The sequence below is a fragment of the Copidosoma floridanum genome, unplaced genomic scaffold (genome assembly GCF_036245765.1).
Source record: "Copidosoma floridanum isolate Cflo_tuat_1 unplaced genomic scaffold, Cflo_Japanese_pri ptg000026l, whole genome shotgun sequence".
NCBI lineage: Eukaryota > Metazoa > Arthropoda > Insecta > Hymenoptera > Encyrtidae > Copidosoma > Copidosoma floridanum.
In genome coordinates, this window is record NW_028321903.1 from 6,722,042 (window position 1) to 6,739,994 (window position 17,953).

At 33.9% G+C, this 17,953-nt stretch overlaps 1 protein-coding gene across 4 annotated transcripts in view; it reads left to right on the plus strand.

The window, feature by feature from the left end:
• Positions 1 to 17,953, plus strand: part of Duox (dual oxidase) — a 934,738-nt gene that overhangs the window by 806,017 nt on the left and 110,768 nt on the right. For all 4 annotated transcript variants that reach the window (XM_089595596.1, XM_089595599.1, XM_089595598.1 and 1 more), the window contains one exon: positions 1,588 to 1,805. In XM_089595596.1, coding sequence (XP_089451722.1) covers positions 1,588 to 1,805 — 218 coding nt within the window. The remainder of the gene's footprint in view (positions 1 to 1,587; positions 1,806 to 17,953) is intronic.

Below are 17,953 nucleotides of genomic sequence, written 5' to 3' on the forward strand. Positions count from 1 at the left end.
ATTGAGTAAAGCATTCGTTTAGTAAAACGTGATTCTTTGTGTATAACATTATTTTATCTTTTTTTTGGTGCCAATAAATGGAAGCATTTACATAATTTATCTTCTGACTCTAAAATTTGGTTAAATTGTAAAAGAGCTCAATAATTTTCAGTATCATGCAAATCTTCGTTGAAAAATTTTTTATATTTATTACATATTTTGTTACCATGATTGTTTTATAAAATTAAAAACTAAGTAAGAAATTGTCTGAATTGATATGAAAGTATGACAGGAATTGTTTCTTTTTCGTCTATTTTTTTATCATTATCAATTAGGCCTACTGCAGTTAGAATATATTTAAACGTTTTATCCGTTATTTCTTTCTTCATCTGTTGTTATATCTTTAAAAAATATCGAACCAGTTACCTTATTTAAAACAAAATTGGAGAATAATATTTCATAATCTTTTAAAAATACAATGCTTGATCTACATGTTGCAGTATTTTTTATTACATTTTTTTTTCTTTCTTAGTTTTTGATTTATCATTAAAAAAGTATTAAGGAATGTTAACATACATTATGAATTTCGCAAATATCATCATATTTATTTAATTGAAATTAAGATGTTAACTGTCTTTCATAGTTCTTATAAGATTTCAAACTTCTTTTTCTTTCAATACAAACTTTAGTTTGTTTTTAAGATAAACAGAAAATTTAACAACTGTATGAATTATACCTTAAATAAGAAATTCTTACGATCTTTAAGCTTCTTCCGTTGTATCTACACATGTAGCGTCACCGTAACTATTAATTTTATTAAATTTTACTTCGTCTTTGTCTTTTATTTTTTAAATTTTGATGTATAATCTATCACTACCTTTGTTTATAAAGTCATAAATAGATTTTTGTATTAAATATATGCACAGAATTCTACGTTAATATGACATTTTTATTACATCGATAAAAATTGATAATATGGTACCACCATCAAATCATCTACGTAAGATTTATCTTTTCTCTAAGACTTATAAGCTTATTACTTAAATTGTTTTATTACCTTCTTATGATTAAGATACAATAACACCGGTTATTTTAAATAAAAAATTGTGGTACATCGTCCGAGATTTGAATATGGGATCTCCGTGTATCAATCAGATCATCAGTCTTCTATACCACACAATGCCACTCTGCTCTCGTAACATAAGCACATTATACATAACACAAATTGCCCGTTCATATATGTATAGTTGACAATAAGAGAAAAAGAGCAAGTGAAAGAAAGCGAGAGATCGTTCGCGTGCCACCACATTCATTTCTATACGCTATACTACGTAAACTACTCTCTATCAAGAGAGAATGTGCTGGTGGGGGTACGAACAAAGGGGGGACGAACTAAGGGGGGAAGAAAAAGTGTGACGCTTACCTCTATTTTTGTCTAGTGAGAGCCCTAGATGAAAAACTTTATTTTAAAAAGTTTTGTACTCTTTCTCTTACGTGATAAATATAACTGCCGTAGGACTAAGTGACTCATTCGCAAATACACTAACCTCTTACAGAAATTTCAAGATTGCAATGGCTTAATACTTTTTGTCTTTATTTTGAATTTAGGTATTAGTGGAATCCTTCTCTTTATAGTGATGACAACAATAATCACATTTGCGCATCCAACTATCAGACAAAAAGCATACAAATATTTCTGGAAAACGCACAGCCTCTACGTTCTGCTGTATGTGCTGTGTCTGATCCATGGCTTGGCAAGATTAACTGGATCCCCTCGCTTCTGGATATTTTTTATAGGGCCAGCTGTACTTTTTGCCATTGATAAGGTAAGAGTAGATTTTTACCTCTGGAGTCAGTCAGTAAACGTAATAATAATGTTATACATACAGAGCACATTTGTCAATAGACAAATGTATTCCATCATTATTTTCAAAAAATAATTAAATAAAGTTCACTCTCACAGCTCACCTTCTTATCGTTCTGAAATATTTTTTTAAAATATCTAAGATAAGAATGAAATCCTTATTACTTTAAAATGATCAGAAATTGAGGTATAATAAAAGATTTCCTATGGATGCAGAACTTTCATTATCTTTTCATTTGTTTGTCTGAGACTTATTGCCACAAATATAGTTTTTAAAAAACATTGATTAGCTAAGTTTTTTTTTTAATAGGCTTGTACAACCAACGCAAAACTTTATGTCAGCAACGTCACGCCATTTCTACAAAATGTAAGGAAACACTCTTTGAGTATAATTGAGGATAGTATAAGCTTAGTAGAACTCGTTTGATTTAATGCAACAAGCATGATAGCTCCACAAAAGTTGTATTGAAAAGGTAGATATGTTTTAAAAAAAAAAGTATAACCACGTATCGTAAAAAGACCAGAAAAAAAATCAGGAAAGAATGTTATAACAAAAAAAAAAGTTTCTGTTTCCGAACACCAGCTAGTAACCTCAGACTATCCTATTGCGGGAAATGAAATTGTAAACTTGAAATACATGGGGGAAAACATATACTTTTAATGTCGCAATGCTCCATTATACCTTTACAGTATTGAAAAAAAAAGACTATTTAAGGTTTCAAATCGTATTTTGCAGCAAAATAATGAAACCATGCAGATTTTACAGTCAACTGAAATGAAACCATTACTTGAGATCTATAAAGAACATATTTTTTTGTACTGGAATGGTCTCAGTCAAAGTTTGCAAATTCAAAAATTACTTACTATTCAAAGTTATACTTTTACAGGCACGTTATGCGTGAGGGTAAATCAATGATTTCAGATTTTGGCCTAAAGAAAAAGTGAGACAGAAGTAAATTTTTCTCAATTTTCCAACTTTTCCTTGACCCCTGGGACGTAATCTCAGTCCCTTTACACTACATAAAGCCACCACACCACACACTTTGAATTTTATGAATTTTGTTTCTTTTTCTTTTAACAAAAAACAAAAAAGCAGTATTCAAAAAGATTTGAGACCCTAATCGTCTGTTCACTATCCAAAGTTCTTACCCACTCTGCTATGAGTGGTTCTGACATTCGGAATTCCATTCCTACATCTTATGTTGTAGTTACTAATAATACTCCTTATGTAAATTTTTATTTACCGTACATAATTTATATGGTTTTTTTATAAATTAAATTAATAAACAATTCATTTAATAGAACAATTTTTTTTTATTTGATGTTTTTTTCGAGAACTATGAAATTAGAATACTGTAGCTGAGTAGCTTTTTCCTGTGTGTCAATAAATTTTTATTCACTTATTATCAATTTGTTACTTTTATAGTAAAAAAATAGATCTTTATACCATTTTTCATACCTTTTTAAAATTTTTAAAAATTGAAAAAAAATTTTTTTTTGTACTGTACAAATACATTAGTTAATTTTTGTTGTGCTTTATTCTTTTATGTTTTTTTTTTATTTTTGATAAGGACGTTTTTTACATAGTTACCGGGAGAAAAAATCAAAGAAGTAAAAGGAGCGCAAATATGAGCAGCTAAGCTGGCAATGGTACAATACTAATCCCAACAATAATGGCACCACCTTTGTACACAATATTGTTTTATAAAAGGTATTTTCATACTCATAATTATATTGTTTGCCACATAACTTTATGGAAGTATAACCTTATCCTAAGGTGTCCAAGCATCCACTGTCCACAGGCTGGCTGTCCACTGTCCAACCTTAAACTGATCCTACTCCTACACTTAATAACTTTCACTCTTTATTCTTGGCTTAGTATTGACTTCACTTTTTTTCATTATGAATGACAAGTGAGTAAATAATAAAAAGTCAAATACGTTAAACGTAGATATCTTCTATGTCAGGACCAGTTCCGAGTTTAAAAACTCAAAATTCTAGCCATCAGTCTTTACTTTTCAAATCAAGCTTTTTTTTTGAGCATTCAAACCTTTTGTGTGACTACTTGTTTGAAGAAAAAATTTACACAAAACGAATTTTTCTTTCCGTCATTTTTAGCCAGGAGGCTGATAAAATAAGTAAGATGAAATTTTTAGTTTGCTTCAACTCCAAAAATATTTTTGATATGATTTCAGTAGGAAAGCAGAAATTCTCATTAATATTCAAACAAAATAACGATAAAAAATTCTTACGGTAGAATTCTCAATACTATAAGGTAAAAATATATGTGTACCTTAAGTAGTAGTTTTATTCATTTACTGCTACGTTGACACTATTTTGTACATTTATTATAGATGCAGATTACTATATTATCAAAGCTTTCTATTTCTAATAACGTTTCTGCCCGTACATAACGAGGGTTTTAGACAGTTATTAGATTGAATCTGAGTAATAACAATATAATACTTAAAATAAAAACATCAAAATAAAATTGCTAAGAAACTCAGTACTCACAATTTGTCATACAAAAAACAATGTTGCCAACACTAAAGATGTTCAATCAGAGACTACGAATGGAACGCTTAAAATAATATGTTTATAGTATTAACTACCACAATGTAATTGCATGAGGAGCACTAAATCAAGCATTGCACATGACTATTTAAAATTACTAGTCAATAACCTTATAACCAATTTGAAGGGATGCTACATTTTTCACTGCAAGGGCGCATTAGCATTTTGGCGTTAGTATCAATGAGAAATGTACAAGTTCTTAAACTATTCGTATTAAGCATTCTACTTACATTACCGTAAATAATATGTATGTACAGCATTTCTGGAAATAGTTTTTGAACCTGATTATTTCAATCTGCAACGTTTTTACATTGGCACAATAAAAGTTTTTGTTATAATTTTTATGTTGAACTAATGCTGACTCATCTTTTAAATGTTTATAGTGGCTTTTATGTGAATTTGTTTTTATTTTTGATTCCTATAAGATTGTCTTTTGTAACAAGCTTTGCTATTATTAGAATTCATCTTGTAAACAATGTTATTCTTGTCATTATCACTTAGAAGAACTTTTCCTAATCCAATAAATAATTTTTGAGAAATTGATAATACCTTAACAAATGACAGCCATTCTATTCTTCTGAAAAATGTTCTTAACAATCGAAGCAAGATCTTTAAAAAGGGTAATACTAAGTATTAGAGTGGTATTATTGTTTTAACAATTAATAGCTATTTAATTAGTACAAATGTTTATTTTTAAAATACTTTTATTCGAATATTTATCTACTTCACTTTATGCCACGAAAATTTAAGAAATTAAGTGCACTATTATACTTTTTTAAATAGAACGCGTAATTGCAAGTTTCTCAGTCGTGCAACGGTAGGCGCTGTATTGTACGTATATACTAGTGACCCTACTACCTACCTACTCGTTTTATACGTTGATTACGCAGCAGGGTTTTGTTTTTCTTGTTGACAAGTCACGACGAAAAATCATACGATTTTTTTTTAATTTCAGGTTGGACATGCGATTCATGTGGAGTATATTTTGCTTCAAAAAAAAAAAAACTTGCGCACCAAAGGAATTTATGAAAAAGTCAATAATCAAAAGCTACGTGCAAAAAAAATTTTAGCGAAAAGAAAAAAAAATTACTTTGTGAACTTCATACTTTTGAGCCAATAATAGAGTGGCTCAAAGAAGAAGACGTATAAATTAAATATTCTGATCTCACAAATAATGATTTTACAGATGATATAGCTTCCTTTCCTGTAATCAGTGATATACATGCGTGGCCAGTAGCACCTTTCGAAAGTGCATGTGACGTAAAGTTAAAATAAAAGTTTTATTTAATAATAAATTTCAATTATAACTGAATTTTTATTTTTATTTAAAAAAAAAATATGAAAAAATGGGAGGAGTTTAATGCCGTACTCCAAAACTTAAATCGAAGGCTGTGCAGGATGAATGATAGGCTGACCAACTTAGAGTCTTTCCAGGCATGGCCTGACCCTTGCCTGTTTTTCTCTTCCCTGCCCAGATCTAAAAGAAATCAGGTAAAAGTAAAGGACACACTAAGAACTTTTAGAGACGAAACAAAGGCAGACAACATCTTTAAACATGGCGTGGAATTTATTGCTATTACCATCTTAAATCAAATTAATTCCAGACTCAGACGTGAACCTCATAATTTCTTTAATTATAGCCTAACTGAAGATGTAAATTTGGCGTCTTTCATGATAAATTAAAGTCAGAACTCTGGTCAAAGGGGCGATTGCACATTAATGATCTCTCGGTTGACAATTTAGAGTTCATGAGTTAAGACGCGATTTGGGATGATAAGTTAACAGTCAGAGGCATACTGTTAAACAAAGTTGTGGAGGGATATTATCTCAGAATATCATGTCTGTAAGACCCAGTTGCGATTTTCAAAAGTCTGAAAGAATTAAAAAGGGGAGAAACACCCACGACTACGACCACGATTTAGAAAAGACTACACGAAATTTAATTTAATAAAAGAAAATAATTGGTTTCAAAATTGAATGAAAGATTTGAAGAACTGCTAGGGAATTATGAGATGATAAAGACGTCTGGTCCCTTTTCTAAATAAAAAAAGCGAGATGCGTTTCATACCACCGTCGCGGCATCCGTACATAGCGTGCAAGTGACGGACTTCACGCTTAAAATGGAAAATAAAGACAGAAACGGTATGACGTATAAGAACTTTGTGTCATACATGTTGAAGGTTGAGTCAGAAGGTTTGGCGAAAGTCACTGGAGGCCGACCCACGATGGTGGCATTGACTGCATCAGGGCCCCAGGATCGCCTTCAGTGCTTCAACTGCGACGACTGGGACCACATGGCAGGTAAATGCTTGAAGGCTGGAACTGGGCTCAAAAAGTGCTACACATGTGGCACTTTTCTGAATGACATACCAGCCCACAAGAGGTGCAGCCCAAGATGTGGTAAGCAAAATAAGTAAGATTAATGAGATTTTAAAAGGCAGGGGCGTGGAAGTCGAGGGAATTGTGGTGTCTGTGGACGTGGTTATAGGCGGGGTCACCCAAATCCCTGGTACCTTATACATAAAACAGACTGTAGCAAAGTCAGGGATAAAAAAGATTTCAAAAGACAGAAAGTGTAGGACCAGGGCCGAAATAAGAAAAAACAAAAAGCTTCGGGATCGAATAAAGGTGAGTCTCTGACGTTGATCGAGCCTCTCAAAACTCTGATCTTAAATTCTGCAGGTTGGAAAAACAATTTAAAATTGGATGGAGAAAATTAAATTAAATTAATCACTAATTCAGGAACAATCAACCACTTTGCAAAGTCAAAAAAACTTTTCAAAAATCCTGACAGAAACACAATCGGAAAAATTAAATGTGTAAATTCAGACTTAACCGCAGGTTATAGAACGAAGGGAGTTAAAAACTTATTGCTTAAAAATAGTAATAACGAAGTTGAGTTTAACAGAGTAGTCTATGCTGACGACTTGGAAATTTACTTTCCTTGCGTAAACTTGCTAATATGAGTCTGTCCATCTATTTGGATGATATAGATAATAGACTTTTTGATCCTAAAACAGAAAATGTCTGGATATCAGGAATTTATCAAAAAATGTACGGGTCAGTCAAATTTACAAAGTTGGACAGAATGTAAAAGGTTGACCAGGCACATACTGAAAATGTCAAACCAATGAAAATTCTAATGGCAGAGTCAGAAGCACAGACTGGTCCTGAAAAGTCAGCTTCGAAAGATATTAGTATAACTGATAAGTCGGGGAGCTTGGTTAAAATGGTTGATAAAGGTGACAGTTCTTTTGATGATATGTTCTTGATACAAGATAGTAAGTTTCACGATGTTGGGACAGTAGAAACTGAGTTAATAAGCAAAGTGCAGATCCCTTCCGCTGAAAAATATAAAACATTTAAAGATAACAACGCGGGAATGTTATGGCATGTCAGGTTGGGATATGCGTCATTGGAATATCTTAGAGAATTACAGAAAGCATATCCAGTGATAAAAAATCTGAAGGAGGCTGTTTTAAATAATACAATAAGGAGTTGCGACGTTTGCTTGAAAAAAAAATTTCATAAGTTGCCTTTCCCTTCGTTACGAGACAGAGCAAGTAAGCCTCTTCAATTGATTCAATCTGACACGATGGGAGTAATAAGTCCGCCTCCCTTTCCAAAAAGGTATAAATGCATCACTGCGTTTGTTGATGATTTTTTGGAGCAGAACTCCAGCTCAGCTCTCCTGATATCCCCAAACTAAATGGCATGTTGGAATGACTGAATAAAACTATTCAAATAAAAGTCTGAGCTCTCATGTGTGATTCCGGAGTCCCGGAAAACATCTAGGACTTGGCTTTTAATGCGGCAGTGTTTGCGAACAATCACACTTTGCATCGTTTAAATGGTATAGAAATCCCTTTGGCAAAGCTTGCTCCAAACAAAAGAATAGATGGCAGTCAGATAAAAAGATTTGGCTGTGTTTTCTATGTAAGAGTTCAGAGAAATAGATACAAAATTTCAAAAGCGAGCATTTATCGTGGTCCACACGCCCACAGGGTATATTGGCTGCTTTGCCCTGACGAAGAAAAATTTTACAAGAGTAGGGATATCATATTCTATGAGCGTTTTGTAATGGAGACATAAAAACTGGGAGAAAGTGACAGTAGATATAAAACCAAACAAGAGGTATTTGATCTTTCAGAGACAAAGGAAAGAGATGACAACATTAGAGGGAGAGCCCCTAGTTGTATAAAGAAAATCAGGAAGACTGAAAAAAACAAAAAAATTAGAAGCAAACATGGCAGATGCAATCTTTAAGTGTAAAAATCTAGTTAAAGACGTCAGTTTTACAGGTTTCATTCTTGCTGACGATCTTATAAGAAATTTTTTTTAAATATTTAACAGCAATAGCAGATAAAGACACGTCTGTGGAAGAACTCTCTTGCAACCTACTTCTGGCTTGAATAAACGGAGACTGATCTTACTAATATATAAAGCAAAGTCGCTAAAACCATTGTAATCGCTAACCGCGAAAACTACTGAACCGATTTTGCTGAAATTTTGCACACTGATTTATGACACTTCTTAGACGGTTTTAGTATGGTTTTTATCTTGAAAAATTTAATAACAATAGCAATAAATAAGCTCAAGGTTTTGCAAAAATACGCCAGCCTTTCACTTTAGTTCAGTAGGATCCGCTAGGTGGCGTCGACATAAAATCGATGCTACCTGCAACGAAATTAAATAAGTGTGGTTATAACAGGCCGGAGCGTCATGGAAATTTATGCGATCGTCCACTGGCAGTTCATCAAGCTGCATCGTGAATGTAGATGATAGTCGTACAGCTGGGGATCCCGGTTACCGTTGGCACTCTTCTCCAATGAGTAAGTAATGTACGTCTACTATGACCCTGAACCTCCAGGATTGACAAGTGCCACCCAGAAAAAATTTGTTGTAACCGATGACGTCTCTAGCGGAATACCCGGAGATGTCAAGATGTGTCTAGCCAGAGCATATCTTGCTCCAACCTTTCAGAGTTATATGGCTGTACCACAATCTGGCCTGGTGCCGTCAGAGAATTTTATACTACAAATGTAAGCCAGGGAAAATAGCCCTGAGGGATATGGGCAGCCATACTGACCTCCTTCTCAAGCAGTGGTCGAATCTCCAACGGCATCCGCACATTTTCCGGACTAACGATGAACGGTTGGTGATCCGGGGAACAACCCGAAGATGAAATATTTTTTGATCAGCGGCGTACGTCTCTCATGTACGGTCTCCGCTCACAGATATTCCGAGGGTAAGAGTTAAGCTACCCGCAGCTGGCTCTTTATCATCAAGAATAATTATAAGGAATGACTGGAAACTTTACCACTGGCCTTTTTCAGGGCCAATGAAAGCATTTACAGGCTCTACTTAACCATTAATCTCATCGGTCCTTTTAAGGGCCACCTAAGTTTAAATTACCTTGCCAACCAATTTATTGTTACAACGATTTCTAGAGACTATTTTTCAATTCAAAGGCTATTTAAATCCGGCCACTATTGAACAAAGTCAGTCATTCACTGGCAGACGTCACGAGCAGAGTTGTGCGTCGCAAGGCTGGGAACCCCGGTGACCAACGACCCCCTATATTACCCTCTTGACTCTAAGCATTCAACCAGGAATCACCGATCCTCTCCAAGATCTGCGCTGGGCAAACCTTATAGCTATAAAGAAAAAAAAACTTGAGCCAACGAGATTCTCCAACGGGCAAGCATCACGAACCAATCTGTACTAATCTCTCCACCTTAGATTATCAAAACAACTGAGTCTGCAAAAAAAAGGTGCTTTAGACATCAACGTCTTCGACGTTATACCAGGAGACGGTAGGAAAGAGCACTACATTTAGCTCCAAAGCTTCGGACTTAGTAATTTTTTTTCCGATCAGTCTAGGTCTTTAACAGCAGGCCAGAGGAGATCACCCTGAGGTATCTAGGCAGTCACAATTGCTGTAAACTTTAGTCAAGAGGTTACTTATAAGAAGCTCACCAGTCTTTTTTAGGGCAATTGGACGTCGAACCACCTTGCCAACGAATTGTATTAGAAGGTAACAAAGTGATAGAAAATAGCCATTAGGAGTCACAAAAGTCGCAAATGGATGAATTGGAAAGAAAACTTCAAATGTATGTAATGAATACAATCTTAGGCGTCAAGAAACTGACGCAGAAAATTTATAGAGATTGGAACAGCAGCCTGAAAATCGACAAATAAAGAATTAATTATGTGAGAAATCAACTTTTTATTTCACCCTCACAGTAATCTCTTAAATGTTTAAAAATCTAAATGCAGGTTTTTAAATAAGAAGAGAATATATTTGTAGCAATAAAAAATGTAGAGATTAAGCTCCAGGACTTTGTTGCTCTGGTAATAAAGTTGTGAGATAAGAGAAAAAATTTTTTTTTGATATATATTTTTTGGATATATTTAAAACATCTTTAAAGAAAAATTGGAACATCTTTCAAAAATGACCCTTCTTGTAAATTACACGAGAAAAAAGGCAAATCAACCGCTCCTTATGGTCAACAATTATTTTATGGCATAAGGAACACATGGTACTTTTCAGCATAATTGTATGTTTTTAATTTTTGCAGCTTACTATTCGACCAAATAAACTGTATGGATTGCGAACGAATATGTTTTTAGTAAGAAGATTTTTGTTTTAAGAAGTGACAGGAATTAACGTAAAATTTCTGACTGAAAACGTTTCTCATTACATGTCAACACACTACGGTGTTTCATTTAGTAAGTCTCGGGCAAAGCCAAGACGAGGGGCTGCTAGTCTTCATATAAAGAAGCAATAAAGGTAGCGGATCGGGAAGGCTGGATTCGAGCAATACAAGATGTGCTTGACTCAATGGTGAAAAATCATGTCTGGATTCTGAAAGAAAGACCTGTGGGACTTGTAAACGGCAGACATCCAAACATTATTGACTCTTGATGGGTGCTCAAGAAAAAGGTTAACCCCTAATGGATAAAAAAATACAAAATGTGGCTGGTAATTCAGGGATATAAAGATAAGAATGAAGATGATTTAATAGAAACCTATGCATCAGGGTCAAGATTGACCTTGATCAGAATGGTTTTAACTTTGGTCAATAAATTAAATTTGGATACCTTTCAACTAGACGTGAAAACTGCATTTTTTATTGGTACTCTTGATAATGAAACATACATGGAAATACGAGAAGGCTCAAAATGCACAGACCAAGAACGTCAGAATGAAGTCTGTAAGCTTCAAAAGTACTTTTAGAGTCCAAAAGTCAGTTCTAAAAAGTGGCATGAAAGATTTTTGGAAGGAACAATAAAAATGGGTCTGAAATCACATAGTTTGAAACCATGCCTGTTTACTTGGCCCGAGGCAGATAAAACTCTTATTTTGGTCTTGCATGTTGACATTATTCTCATTGCGAGTAATGATCCTAACCAGTTGAAGTTTGTTTAAGAAAATCTGCAAAGTGAATTTAAAATTGGACCTTGGCGAACTGGAGTTCTTTCTGGCTATTGAAGTTAGAAGAGAAAGGGAGAGAGACAGATTTTAACCCTGACCCAGACAAGTTATATAGACAAAATTCTGACTTCATTTAAATTCAAAAACTCAAAATCAGTAAGAACTCATATGATCACTGGTCACGCGCTGAATCAACAAAGAAAACAAAGGCAACAGTTTGAAAGGCAGAGTGACATACATGAGACAAAATCAATAGAAAATGTTCCTTACCGGCAGTAAGTGAGTAAGTAAAAGTGACTCTTTAATTATTAAAGATCAAGAGTATTTTTGACACGTATATATTCAGAATGTCACTAAAAAATGTTAATTTATATTGCAGAAATTTATTTTGCTCTTTGATAAATCGTCACCTAGTATTTTTACGATTTTGTTTGGAATCTCCTGAGATTTTTCACAATCGACTTGTTCATTAATTATTTATAGACAGTAAGGATGTGAAAATCTTGCTAATAATTGCGTCTTTTAATTTTAGATGGAGATAACGTTCAAACGGATATAGTTCCAACAATTTAAATGGGTATAGATGCCACGATGAAATGCAATGTGAAGTGATTATTCATTGTTCTTATTTAACAGATAATGTAGGTGACGCAACTATAACTAAAAAATGATCATCTCAAAAAACATGATGGCCGTCTAGATTTTTACGGTGGAACTAAAGGTAAGGAAGCTGCTGGTGCTTCTTCTCTTGTAAACAGAAACCAAACCTTGGAAAATGCCAATGTTCAAATTGGTATGTTTATTCCTGATTATGACGGTAGTTGCACTATAATAATACAAAATGGGTGTTTCTTTAATATACTTTACTAGTCAGGTACGAATCATATCAGAAAAGAAGAAACTAATTGCTTCTCCAGTATTAGTTGAATCAAAAAAAGACCCATATCAGGAATATAAGTAATACGAAAAAAGCTCTTATAAAATGTTGAAGCTATGTGATCAAAGAAAATGTTATACAATTGGACAAGATAAAGGCTGTGACTAAAAATATTTAATGCCATATTTATTGATATCATAATGTTAGAGCAATCGTAAAAAGCTAAAAAAATTTGAAAATAGCCTATCATCGTCTTAATACAACGTTAAACTACCTTGCTAACGAATGTATTATTTTAAATTCACTATGTCAGACAAACATGTTAAAGTAAATTCCGACAGTAACTCGTCTATTAAATGTCTATATGAATCTGGCCAAATTAAAAATTAATCAGTTATTTGCCAGAAATTAATAATTCTTTACAGTCTGGGCTCAGTCTACTAAGTAAAGCCTACCGGTAATTTTTAGGACCATTTAACGTTTAACTACCTCACTAACCTATACAACAACTGAATAAAGCGGAAAAACAGCTCTCTGGGGCTTAAAAAAGTTTTTAATAATTCCAGAATTGTAAAAAGGTAGATTAGATAGGAAAATAAGAATACTTTCAATGTTAACGATTTTAAGTCTCAAAAAACTGATGCAGAAAATTTATTGATATTAAAAAAAATAACTTGAAATATAGAAAAATGATAAGCAATCCAAACAAACAGTAAAAACTGTTTTCCCTGCCAAGTGAGATGTAAGTAATCCAGAATATGCCCTAAAGATAAGATATCCTTCGGCCAGTGGCATACCTGTTTTGGTCCATACGCAATCTCCCTTGACTGAGCCAAGTTAAGTGGCAGATATGTATAATTTATGAAACACCTGATCAAGTTAAACAAGTTAATTTAACAAAATACATCTTTAGCAAGCATAACATTGTCACGGTTTTAAAAAAATTAAAACTACGAAAACTTATAAATCTCTTCACTAAGAAAGCAGTATACGGTAAAGTTAATCCATACATTTAGAGTGTTGAGTAGCAAAAATAAGGCCTTTTTCACGTGCATATACTTTTATAGCTTAAAATGAGAATTCAGTCAAATGATATATGTATACAGCATGATATGTAACGGTGGCATCTCCCGAGAACCGCGTGTAGAGCGATTTTTTCTGACGCACACCCCGTTAGAATTAATTTTTTAGGGCAATTAGCTTTTACATGGAAGCCGATTAAAAAAACGTGCCAAACTACGCCTAAATGGGTTTAGAGGGCTATAGCGCGCTCGCATGAACTCGCGACGTTACCACATTGTTATTGGAGCTAAGTTGATAAACAGTGAGAACTATATCCATGTGCGCACACAAGAGCGTCAGCTACTGCTGGTAACTTGAAGGTTAAATGTAAAAAGGTCAATATTTTCTGCTCCTTATGTTGTCAGTTGTTTATCCACACGCTTACTGTCTTTCTCACTCTTATGTTGGACAAAAACATCTTTAAATTTTCATACTTAAGTAATGTTATCTTAAATTAAAGTAAAAGACCACATTAGTTAGGATTTTTCCACTCTACACAATCGTATTTTCGCAAAAATAGTTGACCTCTCGGTCAAAAATATTGTTGTTAGGTATGTCTTGCTTACGCTCCCGAGTATGCCACCTGTACACGATTTAGAACGAGTCCATTTAGAAAATTGCAATAATCAAAGTATATTACAGTTAATATTGCTCATAAATATCATTTATTTATCATCAAAATTTACATACTTTAAAATAATACGTTTGAAAATGCTCTAAATACTATCTAATTATTTCAACAAAAATTATATAACATTTATTCAAAAAAATTATAATTTTTACAGTGTATTGAATAATAATTTAAAAATGTCACGGTAATAAAATGTTTGGTTGAAGTATATCTTTATTCAGTTAAAACTTAACCATTAATATAAACTGACACAACAAGAATAAAAAATAGTTGACAACATTCAGAAAATAAATTTAATTGAACGAAGTCCCCGCCAAGTGCCTGGAAGGTGCCCACCAAGTACCCGGGAAGTCTCGGCCAAGTGCCCGGGAAGTACCCACTATGTGCCCGGAAAGTACCCGCCAAGTACCTGGGAAGTACCTGCCAAGTGCCCAGGAAGTACTTGCCAAGTACCCGGTAAGCCCTTGCCAAGAGCCCGGGAAGTACCCACCAAGTACCCAGGAAGTGCCGAGAAGTACTCGCCAAGTGCCCAGGACGTACCCTCCAAGTGCCTGGCAAGGGCCCGGGAAGTAACCACCAAGTAGCCGGGAAGTACCCCCCAAGTACCCGGGAAGTCCCCGGAAAGTACCCAGAAAGTGCCTGGGAAGTACCTGCCAAGTACACGGGAAGTGACCAGAAAGTACCCGCCTAAGCCCGGGAAGTACCCGCCAAGTGCTCAGGAAGTACCCATCTAGTGCCCGCCAAGTACCCGCCCATTACCCGCCTAAGCCCGGGAAGTATCCACCAAGTGCCCGGGAAGGATCCAGCAAGAGCCTAGGAAGTACCCGCGGGCACTTTCTCGGGTACTTGGTGAGTACTTCTTGGGCACTTGCCAGGTACTTCCCAGGCACTTGGCGGGTACTTCCCAGGTTTTTGATTATTGCAATTTATTAATGGACTCGTTCTAAATCGTGTACAGACGACATACCCGGGAACGTAAGCAAGACATACCTAACAACAATATTTTTGACCGACAGCTCGACTACTTTTGCAAAAATGCTATCGTGTAGAGTGAAAAAATCCCTACTGATATGGTATTTTACTTTCATTCGAAGTAACATTACTTAAGTATGAAAATTTCAAGATGTTTTTGTCCAACATGAGAGTGAGAAAGACAGTAAGCGCATGATGGATAAACAACTGACAACATAAGGAGCAGACAATATTTACCTTAAGGAAAAAATTTTTACATCCAACCTTCAAGTTACCAGCAGTAGCTGACGCTCTTGCGTGCGCACATGGATATAGTTCTCACTGCTTACCGACTAAGCTCCAATAACAATGTGGCAACGTCGCGAGTTCATGCGGGCGTGCTATAGCTTTCCAACCCCATTAAGGGGTAGTTTGGAACGTATTTTTAATCGGCTCCCATTTAAAAGCTATTTGCCCTAAAAAATTAATTCCAACGGGGTTCGCGTCAGCAAAAATCGCTCTACACGCGGTTCTCGGGAAATGCCATAGTTACATATCATGGTGTATATCTATATTTATATATATATATAGATATATATACATATATATGTGTATGTAATAACTAAATAACGAATGCGTCTGTCTATAATAACGTATCGCACAAAATTTAGAATTCATAAGAAATCTAATTAATTTTTCTAACAGATTTTTATACTACTTCATACATAAACAACAGTTGGACTTTAGTTTTCATAGAAAAATAACTTTGTTTTAAAATCACAACATCTAAAAGTAGTGCTGTTTAAATAGCATTATATACAGACATTTTACTTTCTTAGTCAAAATTTTTCTGTTTTGAAAGCTATGGTGCTGGTGTCATTTTTTCAAGCTAGGTTTCAACATTCAGAGATAAATAAAACGTCTTTTTCGTGGAAATAAAATAAAATAAAATATGAAAGTAGCTAATTCATTAAGTATACTAGAAAATAATGCAGCATAAATAAAAAAAAGTACACTAAAAAATTTATACACGTATGAGAGATCGGTGCTGATAAAATTAGAACGTGCTTAAATTGTTCGGAACTAGTGAGCTGTGTTTGAGATGAGTAGTGAGGTTAAGATAAACTTAAAAAAATTTAATAAAAATGTAAATAAATCAGTGCTTACTACAAAAATTACTGGAATAAAATAAGAATAAGAAAAACATAACCATACTAGTAGAACTTTACTCTCTTATGCGCTCCACACATTAATCCTATACGTCTTTTTGTTATGGAATAACATGTAAATACAAGAAAAAGTTGTTACATGACACCTACAGTTGAGGTTCCTTTTTTGGTTTTTCTCTTCCTCTTTTTATAATCGTATTAGTTGGCGCATATGTTAATGGTGGCACTTTTATATGAGCACTTTTTAAAACCATTTATGTTCTTTTTAATAGCAAATATACTAAAGACTTATAATCAAAATTTACATATTTTTTGTTTCAAGAAAATTTTTTGAGAAATAAGTAAGGGTGAGAAAAATATTTTCTCTATGGGTGGATCGAACACTTAACCTCCTGTTTACTAGACAGTTGCTCTTCTACTTAAGCCACCAAAAAGCCGTACATTCACTTGCACCGTAGGTTTAGATAAGTTACCATTTTTAATTCATGATTTGTTCTGCCTGAAGCTCGATTTTCATAGGTATATTAAAAAAGGACTCTCATGCTTGTAGATAAGTTAGAAATATACTACAATTCTGAAAGGTGCACAAGGAATATTGAAACATTTATCATCGTATTGGTTAGCGCATATATAGATAGCAGCACTTTTTTACAAGCACTGTTTCAAACTATCCAAAACTCATCTGCAAGCATTAGAAACATTTTTTATATATTGTACTACTATAATACAAAATCTTTTAGAATATTTATATTAAAAAAATTTATTCAAGGTTTGACAACTGCACTCTGCATCTTTTTCTATCTTCTTCGTTTTTTTACTCTCATAAACTCAAAGACCCTTAAACCTACAACAGCAGGAATTTTAGTGCAACTAACTTTTAATTGCATTGGTACCACAAACAGGGAAACGCTAGGATAAGCAGTTCTGTCATATAATATTCCTTAATAATTAAAAATATATACTTGAAAACAGCAAGATGAAAAAAATATAGACAAATTACCCTCACTCTTTGCCACGAGATAATGCAAACTAATCGTAAGAACTTATGTACGTCTCATTATTTTGGGCCATTAGAGTTACGGTAACGTTGTAAGATTTTTGTCTACATTAGCCTAGGACTTTTATTGTAAGGGAGGTACTTGATGATCAAGTAAGCTGTGGTGTAATACCTGCAACAGTGGAGTAGCAAGACTTAACACTAAACCTTAAGAATGCGGTTGTTGTATTTGTATACTCAAAATGTAAGTTGAATCAAAATACCTGAAACGTTTTTCATATCATTTTTCTAATAACTTAAATTTTAAAAAATAGTGCTTGTATGCTCAATTTTCTTCCATTATACGTTACTTTTATTTGTACATAAGTACCAGTTTGTCAATAGCTTCTAAATGTGCTGTAGAAGGGATTA